General features: G+C 34.8%; 2 protein-coding genes and 1 pseudogene across 3 annotated transcripts; all 3 read left to right on the top strand.

The window, feature by feature from the left end:
* The first annotated feature begins 75 nt into the window (after positions 1-75).
* On the top strand, positions 76-1,542 carry LOC148621294 (sacsin-like). The gene has a single exon (XM_088575459.1). The coding sequence runs from the start codon at positions 76-78 to the stop codon at positions 1,540-1,542; it is 1,467 nt and encodes a 488-aa protein (XP_088431585.1).
* A 192-nt stretch (positions 1,543-1,734) lies between these two features.
* Positions 1,735-2,763, top strand: LOC148621295 (sacsin-like). Its single transcript, XM_088575462.1, has one exon. It carries the CDS (start codon positions 1,735-1,737, stop codon positions 2,761-2,763), a length of 1,029 nt encoding a protein of 342 aa, XP_088431588.1.
* Positions 2,764-2,832: 69 nt separating this feature from the next.
* Positions 2,833-12,131, top strand: LOC148621296 (sacsin-like; annotated as a pseudogene). The gene is made up of 2 exons (XR_015921144.1): positions 2,833-9,392; positions 9,921-12,131. The product of XR_015921144.1 is annotated as a sacsin-like (transcript).
* Positions 12,132-13,608: the final 1,477 nt, after the last annotated feature.

The following is a 13,608-nucleotide window of genomic DNA, read 5'->3' on the forward strand; positions in this document are numbered from 1 at the left end:
GATATATTACAGTTCATTCATGAAGCAAGACAGACTGAACGAATATCAGATGGAGACTTTGCTGTTTTACAAAAAATGCAATGTATCCCAACTGGAAATACTGGTTTTAAAGACCCGAACATGGTAGTAAAGAAGATAGATAGGAAAATTGTAAATTACAATTTGGAACCATTTTTGTTTGAAATGGCAACTGAGGCAGATCTTTTCAGCGAAACATGCTTGGAGCTGGGTATGTGGGGGGAAATTGACTTAAATGTTCTCAAATTAATTCTTAAACGTATCGACTCAAAGTACAAAGGAGAAAAAGACGAATCATGGTGTATTGGTACTGACATGAATTTAGTAAAAAGCGTGTTGAGAACAATAGTTGAAATGAAAAACGAGAAGTCATATTTAATGGACCTTCTTGTGCCCATTGTGGGTGACAGAAAAGTTCTGTCATTCGAATCTGTGGAAAAATGCACATACTCTTCCGGAAAAAGTTTCCTTTCTGTCAATAATTCAATGGATGATGATTATGAAAATGAAAGTCACAAAATAATTTACACTCATCCAGACATCAATGAACTGGCACCTAAACTTGGAGTGGCGTCTGTTACTAAACGTTTCATGGCTGATCAAAACACAGCTCCGATGGCGTGGGGCCAGGAAGAAACGCTAACCACAAGAATCGCAGGATTACTTGACAGCTATGCCGATGGATTTGCTGTGTTAAAAGAGCTCATTCAGAACAGTGACGATGCAGGTGCGACAAAGGTGAACGTCCTGTATGATGAACGAAATAATTTGGACATGCGCGATGGATTGTTTGACCCAGAAATGGCTGAGTGTCAAGGTCAAGCTCTCTGGATTTACAATGATGCTTTATTTGAGGAAAAAGATTTTAAGAATATCATCAAGCTTGGCGGTAAAACAAAAATAGTGGACACAGAGAAGATTGGAAAGTTCGGCCTTGGATTCTGTTCAGTGTACAATATTACGGATGTACCAAGTTTTGTCAGTGGGAAGGATATGGTTATATTTGATCCGCATTTATGTCACCTAAGAGAAGCTATAGGCTCTAAACCAGGTCTCCGATTTCCATTGACAACAGAGTTCAAGAAAAACTTTCCAAACCAATTCAGTCCTTTCAACAATGTGTTTGGTTGTAATCTTGAGTCTTCAAACAAAAATGAATACGATTCGACATTATTCCGTTTGCCACTTCGTACCCAGAAGCAAGCAGAAAGGGGAGAAATAAAACATATGCCTTACACCAAAAGGGAGGTTATTGAATTATTGCAGAAGTTCTTAGAAGGTGCAGGGAATGTGCTTTTGTTTACTCAAAACGTAACAGAGGTTGGTATCTTCCACCTTGACCAACACAGCACAAATCCAGACTCAGATATGAAACCTGTTTTCAGAGTTTCGAAGAACGACGTGACAAAATCGGGGACCGTTTACAATGTGTTAAAGGATGTTACCTCGCTCATGAAAAATGACGATATTTCATACATTAGACTACCTTCACACTTCATCGACATAGACATACAAATCTTTTAATACGTAACTCAGCTGTTGCCAAGCTTTGTTCCAAAATGTCAAGAACAAAATGTGTCATGGGTGATTTCTTGGTCAACAGGAAGACGTTCCTTTGAATTGGCTAAGGAACTCTCTGAACAAGGAGCAATTCCCGTGGGAAGTGTCGCCGTACCTGTTTCAAGAAAGGGGGAAGAAGTCACATGCTTCCGTAAAATGAAAAATCTACCTGAAATTGGATTTTACAAAAGTAGTTATATTTTCTGCTTCATACCTTTGCCAGAGAAAATAAATCTTCCTGTTTATATCAATGGTTGTTTTAATGTAGAACAAGACCGGAAGAGAATTTTGTGCCATAACGAAGACGACAAAGGTACAATCAATACTCAATGGAATGATAATATGCTGGGGGATGTAATACCAAGTGCTTATTTGGATCTACTGGTTTCAGTCACGGATAGACACACCAAGGCTGCACTCGAGGACAATTATTGGACGTTATGGCCAAAACTTACCGATGGACCAAGGCAACCTACGGACTTGTTAATCGAGTCCTTTTATAGAAGAATCTTGACAGAACCTTATCCACCAGTTTTCTATCGAAAACAAGAAGGGAAATTAGCCAATGTGTGTTCTATTAAAGATTGTATTTTTCTTGAACCATCCTTTCGTTGTTCAGATATAATTGGTGATTACGCTTTTGGGTGCTTATCAAAGTTTTTTAGTAATGACAGAGGTCGTGAACGTGAAGTAATGGACATGACAGTGGAGTTGTATGAACGATTTAAGAAGACCTGTGGTGAAAATATCAAAGCTATTGAAGTTTGCATGATAAAAAAACAGACATTCTTTGAATACTTCTTTTTTCCGAATTTAAGAAACCCATATTGGGATAAAAGAGACATGTTTGAAATGAGAAATGCACTGGTGAAAGAGGCTTTAAATGATCCTTCCCTCCGTTTGGTGGCAAAGAACTATGCGTGTATTCCGGTAAAACCTGTGAAGGAAAATATCTTGCGAAAGCCAAGTGATTTGATAGACGAAAATGGATCAGTCAAGGCACTTTTTGATGAAAGTGATGATAGGTTTCCTTCAAATGATTTCCAATCTCACTCAAAGGAGTTATTGCAACTAGGTATGATGAATACACTTATTCCATCTACAATTCTTGTAGAAAGGGCTAAATCGGTGTCAGAACTGACTTTTGAGAAAGCTGTTTTGAGATCAAATGCAATTATGCAATAACTAGATAAGAATTGTTCACATCATTCTGACGTAAAACAAATATTAGGAAAAGTTCCTTTTCTTCATGCGATGAAAAGACCTGAAGACTGGCCGATCAGATGGAAAGCTGACGAGTTTGACGATGAAGAATTGTTGTCACCTTCGGAAATTTATCGCCCGGTAGACAGACATACAGTTGGCTCTGTTGGATACATTGTAAGAGACTTGACAAATTGTCCAACTTTAGAAAACGCGTTGAACTTTCTGCAGTTCAAAGGGGTTAGTTTAACAGTTTCACAGCTTGAAATCTTAGGCGAAGAAAACTTGAATATTTCAGATAATCTGACGGGAATATACAATGAAATGTATGCTAAATTGAATTATTTATTATCAAATGAATATCCTGATACAGACATTGAAAAACGTATACAGGCATTAAAATATCGAAATGTTATTTGTTTATCATCAACAATAGTACAACCTGATCAGGTGGCTGGTACTATTATTGGAGATTGCTCCCCGTACTTGTACAAAATGGATTTATCAAAATATGACGCCTTGTGGAAACAAATGAAAATCCCAAAGAAGTTTGATAGCGACAAATTTATTGCTTGGATCGACAAGATTTGGAATTGTAACAAAAACATGAAGATGCAGGAAAATGAGGTATTTGGCACGGTGAACGTACTAAACAATTTATGTAATATTGAAAAGGGAACCTGTATAAAGGAGAAAGAAAGGTTGGTTGTACCGGACGAAAATTGTTTTTTACAGCCAATATCAGAAGTATGTTTCGAAGACCGATACGTAGGGTATCTGCGGGGAAGTAAATCAGCAAAAATTATTCATCCGTATGTCAATCAAACTATTATCCACACACTAGGAATCATGTCAAAGAGGCAATTTCATCTGTCTAAATATTCAAGCGGAATAAGAACCCCATTTGGCCAGAAGGAAAAACTTACGACGCGGCTTAAAGGAATATTATCAGCTTATCCTCTTAATCATTCTGTAATGAATGAACTACTTCAGAATGCTGACGACGCGGGCGCGTCCGAGGTTCATTTCGTCCTTGACTGTCGACAACATGAAGCGGTACACATATTTGATGACAGTTGGAAATCCTTGCAAGGACCAGCTCTGTGTGTTGTAAATGACGCATGTTTTTTCAGAAAAAGATTTAGAAGGAATCCAAAGCCTCGGAGAAGGCAGTAAAAGTGATGATCCGACAAAGACAGGCAAGTTTGGCATTGGTTTTAATTCTGTCTATCACTTAACGGACGTTCCATCGTTTTTATCAAAAGGACCTCAGACACCAAATGGTGGAACATTTTGTGTTTTTGATCCCCACTGCAAATATGTCTCCCTTGCAGAAGAGTGCAGTCCAGGTATGCAGATTCAAAATCTTAGTATCTTTGAAGAAAGTTTCAGAGACATTTACAGTTCATTTTTGCAAAAAGAGTTACAATACAAAGTAGGAACGTGCTTTAGACTACCTCTGAGGACAAAAGAAATGGCAAAAATGTCTGAAATCAAAAGCCAAGATATAACCGTAGATGATGTTGTTCATTTGCTAGAACAGATGGAAATCGATCTTGAACGCAGCTTGCTATTTTTAAATAGTATTAAGAGGATAAGCATATCAAAAATTAAAGCCGACAGTAAGGAATTGACAGACACAAAGACTGTTCAGCTGGAAACGGGACAAAGCGATGGACAGAGGAGACGGGAGTTTTTGACATATATTAAAGAAGCCTCACTTTCGATGAAGAATGGGTGCAAACAGTTGACAGATATCAATTACTCAGAAGTACGACACCAGATTAGCGTCAACGGAAAACAATGGCATGTTGTTGAAGGATTTGGTTTTCCTGAAACGTCATCTTTGTCGGGTAGGCTAGTCAATGAATTTTCTAAGACTATAGTATTTTACCCAGAGTAGGAATAGCTACATGCATCCAGGAAACCAATTCCAAAGATGGTAGGGCATTTTGTTTATTGCCAATGCCGGTAAAAACGGGTTTGCCAGTGCATGTGAATGGTCATTTCGCACTTGATCAAAACAGAAGCAATTTGTTTGGGGGTACACATGAAAATGATATAAGATTCATCTGGAATCGATGCTTGATTGAACAAACAGTTGCAAATACATATGCAAGCTTGCTTCTGTTCCAAAAAGAGTTGCTGCACCAAGACGTAGACCGACAATCATTGTCACATTTCTTTAAAAGTTTCCCAATTTATCGTGATGCATCAGAGTTCTGGTGGACCGAGCTTGTCTACAACACATATAGATGGATTTTCAAAAGAGAATTACCAATATTCCGAATTTGCCCAAATTACATCGTAGATACTTGCATGGTACATGAACCTGGGAGAATAAGACGAGACACAAATGTAAAACCTTTACAATGGGTTTCCCTTAGAACATCAGAGGGCTCGTTCAATGCGGTTTTTGACCATCTTTGCATTTATTTTAAGGAAAGAAAGCTAAAGGTCAATGCAAATACTTTAAGATATGCAAAACATGACGATTTTTCGACAAGTCAACTGTACTACGGTCCACGCTACAAATCAAAGGAAGAAACCACATGCTTATTTGACAAAGAAGAAGAAATTCGAAATATCTTAGTTAACTTGGGTATGAAACTTATTTGTACACCTATTGATGTTTACAAGAGCATCACAGATGGTTGTTCAGAGTTCGTTCATCATAAGGGCTACCAACATGAAACTAATCCCAATGGCATTTGTATATGTCCAAAACGTATAAGTCCAGCGTTCACAATCGAGTTTTTAAAGTCGTGGAATTCTGATGCTAAAGATAAATGTTGTTTAGGTGATTTACCTTCCAAATTGTCAGATACTATTCTGGATCGAATCTCAAAGGTTTTGTCTCTTTTGCATTTTTGTTTTAAGGCAGATCAGTTTTCAGCTACAAATTTGACAAACGTACCGCTTCTTATAACCAATGAAGGCAAATTGAAAGCGTTCAACGAACAAAATTCAGAAATTTTGTCCGCTTATTGCGATCTTTTCCCTTCGTCAAATGACTTGTTTATACACAGACATGAAGTCAATTTATTACAAAAATACAAAAGTATTTTCAGAGCTTTAGATGTTAAAATTGTTTTCGAGCTCTTGCCTAAGTCTTTAGAATCTAAAGTTTTTAAAGGTAGATCGAAAATGCCGTTTCCCACACAATCGCGTCTTATAAACAATCAATGGCTTCGAATGTTTTGGGATTGCTTGAATGACTTTGAATGTATTGACATGTTAATTGAATGGTGCCTCCTACCTTGCAACTTGCCTGGTGGACAGAAAATGCTTGTTTCTCTGGATCATGCGCATGTTGTTTGTGACGTAGACAGTTTTAGAGAAATTGAAACGGGGCCAGTTAGAGCATTTCAAAAGAGGACGCTTGCTGATATTTTTACTGATCTACGTCTCCCAATGCCAGATGAAGTGCAGAAACATTCTGTCCACATTCGTAATTTCATTGCTTCATATAGAAAACCCAGCAAAATTGTTGATTGTCTATTTTGGAATAAGGACTCTGCTTGTTGGCCATCTCTTAATGACAATGATTTTTTTTAACGAGATTTTGAATTATTTTTGTTATGAGATTGACGAACTTGGTGATGTAGGTAAAACACGGTTGCGAAGTCTGCCAATATTTGTATCCTTGACAGATCCAGTACAGACATTCTCTTTGGAAAGTGTCGACAAATGTTTAGTAGTCAAGTCTGAAATACTGACCATATATGATGGATTGCAATCTCTCTGCAACTCAACAAACACTTTACTAATAAGGCATAATGCATATCACGAAAAACTTTATCCTGCCTTAAAATGCATTATTTGTTATAATGAGGGTTCCACCGTCCACAGGCATCCATTGTTGAAGTTGTACACGAACTTCATTCTGCCAAACTACAGCAAATTTCCGAATTTTGAAACACAAATGCGTCATTTAGAGTTTGTTCGAAATAAACTCTTAACTTATAAGGATATACTATGTATTTTGAGGAGTTTGAAGTTTATAAAAGATCCGAAATCAAGTGAATTGAAGCTGGCTGGTGATTTTTATAGTCCACACAAAGCGCTATTTTTAACATTTTGTAAGGCAGATTTACCCCCAGAACCATTTTGTCGACCAGAGTGGAAGAAACTCATGGAACTCGGCGGAATGAAAACTGTGGCAAATAAAGAGTTATTTATTCAATTTGCCAAACAAATACAGCAAAGTGGTAAAACTGACAGTTCAGTGGCACAAGCGAAGGTACTTATACAAAATGTCTTTCAGCTTGACAATTTAGAAGAGGAGTCAAGTTTTCTTGACGAAATCAGTAAAATAGATTTCATTCCTTCATACACTGTCAGTACAGATCACTCGTTCGTTTGTGCTCAGTATGCAAAAGATCAGCTTATTTCCTTTCGTGAATCAGTTCCATATAAATTTGAAAGCCTTGTTTGGACTATGCAAAAACTATTGCCAGATTATGCAACCAAATGTAGTGAAATAGTTCTTCGAAAGATGCATGTACAAATAAAACCGAACACCGATAGTGTCATTTCTCATATACACCAAGTATGTGAGGCTCTGCAAAAACAAAGTAACTGCAATGCTACTGCCAAGGGTATAATAGAAACCTTTTACAAGTTCCTAAGTAATGCTGCTGTTACTAAACAAGAAATAGAAATAAGATTATCGCAAACTCCCATTATCCCAATTCTTGAACATAATATATTTGCTGAGGCAAAATATGTTGTCCTGAACCTGAAGTCCGAAAAAGAAATAAAGCCATATATCCTTAAAGCTTCAGTTTATTTTGGGAAATATTTTGAATTGTTCAAGGCATTAGGTGCTGCTGACGAAGTTTCCATAATACACTACTGTAGGACATTAAAACTAATTAAACAGAAAATCCGTGATTCTACAATGATCCCTGACGAATTGGAGATTGTTAAAAGGGCAATTCAAGGAGTTGTGGTGTGCTTGTCTAGTGGACAAGGTGATAAGCTGTTAAAACAGAAGGATACCACTCTCATTTTATACTTATTGAATGAAGACAAGAAATTAAAACCGTCGCAAACATTGGTTATTGCAGACAAATCTGGAATACGGAGTCGCTTAACGTCACAAAATAAAATTGAATTTATATGTAAATGGACAAAATTGGGAATAACCCAAACAAATTTCGATCCCAATGAAGTTATAATGAGATTACCACCTACAATGCGTCCACAACTGCTTTCCGAAGTCGTGATGGAAGATCTCATCAACCTCTCACCACCTGTTCACAGTACTGTTGTTAATGATTTTAAAGACTTTATAAATGGGGAACTTTTTAAGTATATTGTCAATAGACTAGTAAAGACATTCCAGCAAATTCATTCAATCCAGATATCAAAAGAGGAATTCGACAATATATTCTCTAATCTAAAATCTCTTGAGGTGCATGCGTTGAAAAGTATTGAAACGGTATTGATACATGAAGGTCAGCGATTAAATGGAAGCGAATCTCAGCAACAAATGTTTTATAACAGAAAGCAACACATCCTATCTAAAAAGCGAAGTCGATATTCTTTTAAATGCTTTTAGCTTAGCAGAGGTTTTGGTTGATTTATGCAATAAAAAGGTACAAGATAACCATATTCAGGCTTGTTTATCGCTTTTTCGGAGTCAGGTTAGTGATATTGAGTATTTCTTGGATGATAAAATACATGCAGTCAAAATTGATTTTAATTTGTCTGAAATTTCCTTGATTCCTTCCCCGGGAAACGCCCTGGAAGAAGATCTCATTGACTTACTGATTGCAGACTTCACAACTTTCGAGGTTGGGGAGACTGTGGTGTATGAACACTACGACGATAGTGGAGAAGCCTCTGGCGATGCGATCTTTGTTTACATTTATGTCAAAATTGTCCACCGCTTTTCTGATATAAGTGAAAGATTTCCTCGATACATCGTTGATATAGGAAACAGGGAAGAAAGGACAGTGAAATCACACCGACTGTACAAGCTTGTTAGATCATCGGATACGCCAACAACAGACATTGAACTTTTTTCCGATGGACATTCGCTTCGTGAATGTGGAAGGCATGACGATATCAAACGGGGAGTAGAAGAGACACTTGTTGACGCGATGAAACTTGGTGAGGAAGAATTTAAAATAATTCTGAGAAGGTTATTGAAACGCTGGCATCCAGATAAAAATCAAAATTCAAGATTTTGCGCTGACATATTTATGCATATAAAAGAATTTGCTAAAAAGTTAATGTCGAAAGATATAGACGCGTTAAAAGTAGATTCGTATAGATACCCAAACACATGGCATGATCATGTTGAAAGAGCAACTGTAGTGAGGAAATCAATAAAGGTCTTCACGTTTGATGTCGATGGTTTTGCTTCTGGTCTCGAACAACATTGGAGAAGAAATGGGACATTTTCTAGGTTTGGTCATGGAGGTTGTAGAGACTATCAAGCATATTCTACTTCCATATATAAAAAGTATGTCCCTAATCCCCAACCGCGTATGGCAAGAGTATGGATTCAGCAGGCAAAGTATGATATAAGAACTGCTTGTAAAGCTTTGGAGGGAGCAGAAAGTACTTCATATAATTGGATTTGTGTTTTGAGTCAACAGGTCAGTTTTATAAATTTGTAATATTCACTTGATGTAAACTTACAGTTGTAATCAAGTGATTTTCAAAAAATCCCTATAAAGTTAAAATCCGTAAAGCCAGTGTGAAAATAAAAAAAAAAAACCTAGGTTTTCATAATGTTTGAATAAAATCATCAAACTGTGTTCAAGAAAACAGAACAATTTTTCAAACGAAAATTGTTTACATGTACATACATTCATTGGTGTCAAGTAAAGATATTAAGGTAATAACACATCTGGGGACCGGTATCACAAAATTTGATCGTAATATTATTCTTCTATCTAACACTATTTTCAACTTTACCGAAGCAACGTTTGATTAAAACGGTTTAATAATAAAGCGTCTTTTTCATAATAATTTTGTAGATCCAGGTAAGAAACTTACTCATGGAAGTGCTTGTCTACCCTCAATGTGGTGGCCTCAAATGGTCTTAGATCGCAGAAATGTATTATTACTCGATGATGCTTACTATCTTACTTTCCTTGAAAAATATTTATTTTATTTTTTAGGCGGCTGAGAAATCCTTGAAGTCAGTACAAATACAGAAAGATGAAAAGAGACTTGAAAATACGCATTCGCTTATGTTGTCCTTTGTTAATGAAGCTGTTAATCAGGAGCTAAAACAAAATGCTGATGAGCTTGAAAGAATTGTTGGGAATTATTCAAGAATGCGGTACCCAAGAATGATTGATTACCCAAACCCTCCAGGAAATCTCTACTCAAGAGAAGATGCTGAAAAAGCAATCGATTTGGCTAAAGCAATAGACGAGAAGTATTTTTAGTAGTTATCACTAATAAAGACTTTGATTTATACATATATGTAATAATTAAGAGATAATTTGCAATACTGCAGGGATATATTAAGACTCTTGGTGTATATTGATATGGTTCATTATTCCTGTCTATTTTGTCTTAATTGAAATGATAATTGCAATTTTATCTTGAATTTTGTTGATTGTTGTTTATGAATATACTCCTGCTAAAAAAATGTCTTTGAGATTCTAAAATTAATAATCAGAAGGTTTAATTTCCCTTTTGGTTTTACCACAGAGATTATATAACTTTAGGGAAAAACTAAACATTTCCACCAATTTCTATATTAGTTCGTTGAACTATTGGAAGATCACATGTTCTAACTGCAGTTTAATGATTTTTTAATGTCATTTATTTATTTCTATTCATTATTTAATGTTATTTCCTATCCTGAGAATTTTATCTAAAGCATGCTGACATTCTTCTTATGTCTGGTCTGCTTAACATAAACTAAAATAGGAAACCTCTCCGCATATTGGTTTGTATATAAATATTTATGGTGTGATTTAAGATCAACTTGAAATTATTTTGTTTTATTGTATTCCTTTTTCAAATGCATAATAAGTATTTCTCTTTTTTAACAAATTAAAGCCTACCCTAAACATTGTGAGGTCATTTTGGCTCAAGTACAATTAAAGTATTGATTGATTCCTTATTAAGTCAATGTAACATATTTCTGAAAATAAAATAATTTTACAACTCCCTCCCCTATTTTTATATGGCGGCATAAAACTTTTTTTTTTTTTTTTTTTTTTTTTTTTTTGCCTAATGGTGTTATAGTTTTAGGCTATCTACGTTAGTTTTTACTTGACAAGGAACTTAATCATGTATTATAGTTATATTTTTGCCCTTTGCAACATTCATTACAAAAAGATATACATTTGAAAAATTAAAGACTCTCTCTTTCCCTTTCATTTTAATGATTTGCAATGTATCAGTACTGATAAAGTGTAATGTATAATTAAAAACTGTTCATTTTTATGTTGCTTTTGTGAACAAAATTCATGTTTGACTTTTATACAATTTATGAGCTGTAGTGCACTGTTTGCGCTTGTTGTCATTCTGTAAATTAAAGTCTATGTAAACTATTATAGTCATTATTTCTCTTTCCCTATCTGTATACATAACATTTTTCGTCGTTGTTTATGTTTTTCTTTTCTTTTGTTGTTTCTTTGTTTCCTGTTTTGTTTGTTTGTTTTGCTTTGTTTTTGCTTTTTTTTGTTTGTTTTTTTTTTTCACTATTGTACTTTTATACTACACGCATTTTATGTATTATGATGTTTTTGACAATATTAAGTGTTGTTTTCGTGTATATTATAATTTCGTTTAGATTTAGTTTAAGATGGTCACCTTTTGCAAAAATGTGTGAATAAAAATCTGGATTGTCTTTTGTTTATGTCATACATGTATTTATCAATACAAAAAGGTCGTAATTATATCCTTTGCTAAATTGGGTGGATTAGTTAGGCTTTAAGAAACACTGTAGAATGGTTAATTTGGTATTTGTATTTCTTTGGTCTCTGATGCCTTGTTTCTTACATTTTTTAATAACAATATAATTATTAACAGTTTTAATAATAATAATTTTATTCAATAATTGACGTGATTTATTGTGAGGTGTATTATTAAAGAAGGTGACGCAAATTATTTGACTGGACACATATTTATGAGAAATATGGTATACAAAATTGCGATGCACATAATTTGATAATTACATTCAAAGCATGAAATTAGTATTATATACAACCCTTTTGCAATTTCGTAGAAAACGGTTTTCAGAATATTTGTTGTTTTCAATTGTTTATAATTTGAATTTTGATTAATCTGTATGAATATTTTACTAAACTTTAAAATGCACGTTCAGTACAATCAATACGAACAGAAATCTGGTTTTAAGCTATTTTTTTTATAAAAGTACTCTCAACGTTAATTAGGAAAAACAAGCACCTGCTGACACCATTTTCAATGTTTTTAGGAAAACATACATACAAGCGAGTTGTACTTAAGATTTTGTTAGAATATTTTAGTGTGTATTCATTTCCTGTTTCTGAAATTTTGTTTATTGTCTATTCGCTTATTATATATGTGTGATTTTAGATTAAAGTTTGTTTTTCTCAATGAAAGTTGTAAATGATCGAATTCGAGAAATAATTTAACTTTCCGTCAAATTTGCGAAACAAATTTTTGGTGTTCCCTTCGTGGGACTCGAACACGTACCTCTGTGACATCTACGGGAATCGTGGATTGTTACGGTGTATCCATCTGCACCAAGAATACTGATTTGTTCAACGTGTCATAGTTTTCATTTCCTCTTTTGTCTACCCTGGACTCGATTTCTATTAGCAACTCGACGGGTGTTTCTAGACAATCATAGGACGCTTATCCTACCGGTACATCTTGTCCATGCTCTCAGTTTTAGGTGTCAGAGTAACCACAAGTAATACATATAAGTACTTTTCTTACTTGTATGTATTACTTGTGGATATTTGACGTTATTTTTGTGCGTGTCTGTATCCCATGTCTGGTCTTTGTCCTTGGATAACATTCTGTATATTTCTGCTCCAATCTCGCTTCCCTTGATTATCTTAGGAAGATTTGCAATTTTAAGATACTTTACAAGAGAAACACACACACACACAAGAAAATAAAGGAGGTACACAGCCAAATGTACCACATATAATCAAATGGTTCTAGATTTATATAATGAACATTTGACAATCATATGATACATAATATATGACTCTCATGTTAATTAAGCCTTGAAAACAATTTTTGTGAAAACAAATGTGATTATCATATGATAAGCACGCAACAACATATGTAATTATTATAAGATGCTCGATTTATATGTTAATCGTATGATTTAAAACATATGATTCTCATGTGTGTCACATTTCCTTATGTGTCAGTCACGATATAAGATTAGAAATTGAAGGAAAAAAAACAAACAATCAACCGTAATGGAAGATTGGGCACGTCTTATATGTAAGAGTGACGCAAGTTCTTTTCAAAATGGTTGCGATTAGTATCATCTAACTCAAAGTCAGTATTTAATGACATAACTGTTGCAATAAACAACTCGAAGGTCATATTGTTTAAATGAACTCTGAACTCTATTGGGTCACTGCTTATCAATTCTTCTCATAGTTGTTCTCTGACATTGCTTTATTTATCCCAGAAGCACATAATTGAGAGATATCATTTACATTTTTCACACACCAAAGGAGTGACATATTTGACAAAGGTGGAATATGTTTAATACGAAAATAATATAAGATGAACGTGTTGGCCAACGCAAACCCTCGCTTATCGGTGCCCATATTAAATGATTCAGGTAAATTTGACATAAACAATAAAGGATTTTCTTCAGTTAAATCATAACAT

This window comes from Perna viridis, chromosome 3 (genome assembly GCF_037379345.1).
Source record: "Perna viridis isolate PV_CMFRI_1.1 ecotype Kerala chromosome 3, ASM3737934v1, whole genome shotgun sequence".
Lineage (NCBI taxonomy): Eukaryota > Metazoa > Mollusca > Bivalvia > Mytilida > Mytilidae > Perna > Perna viridis.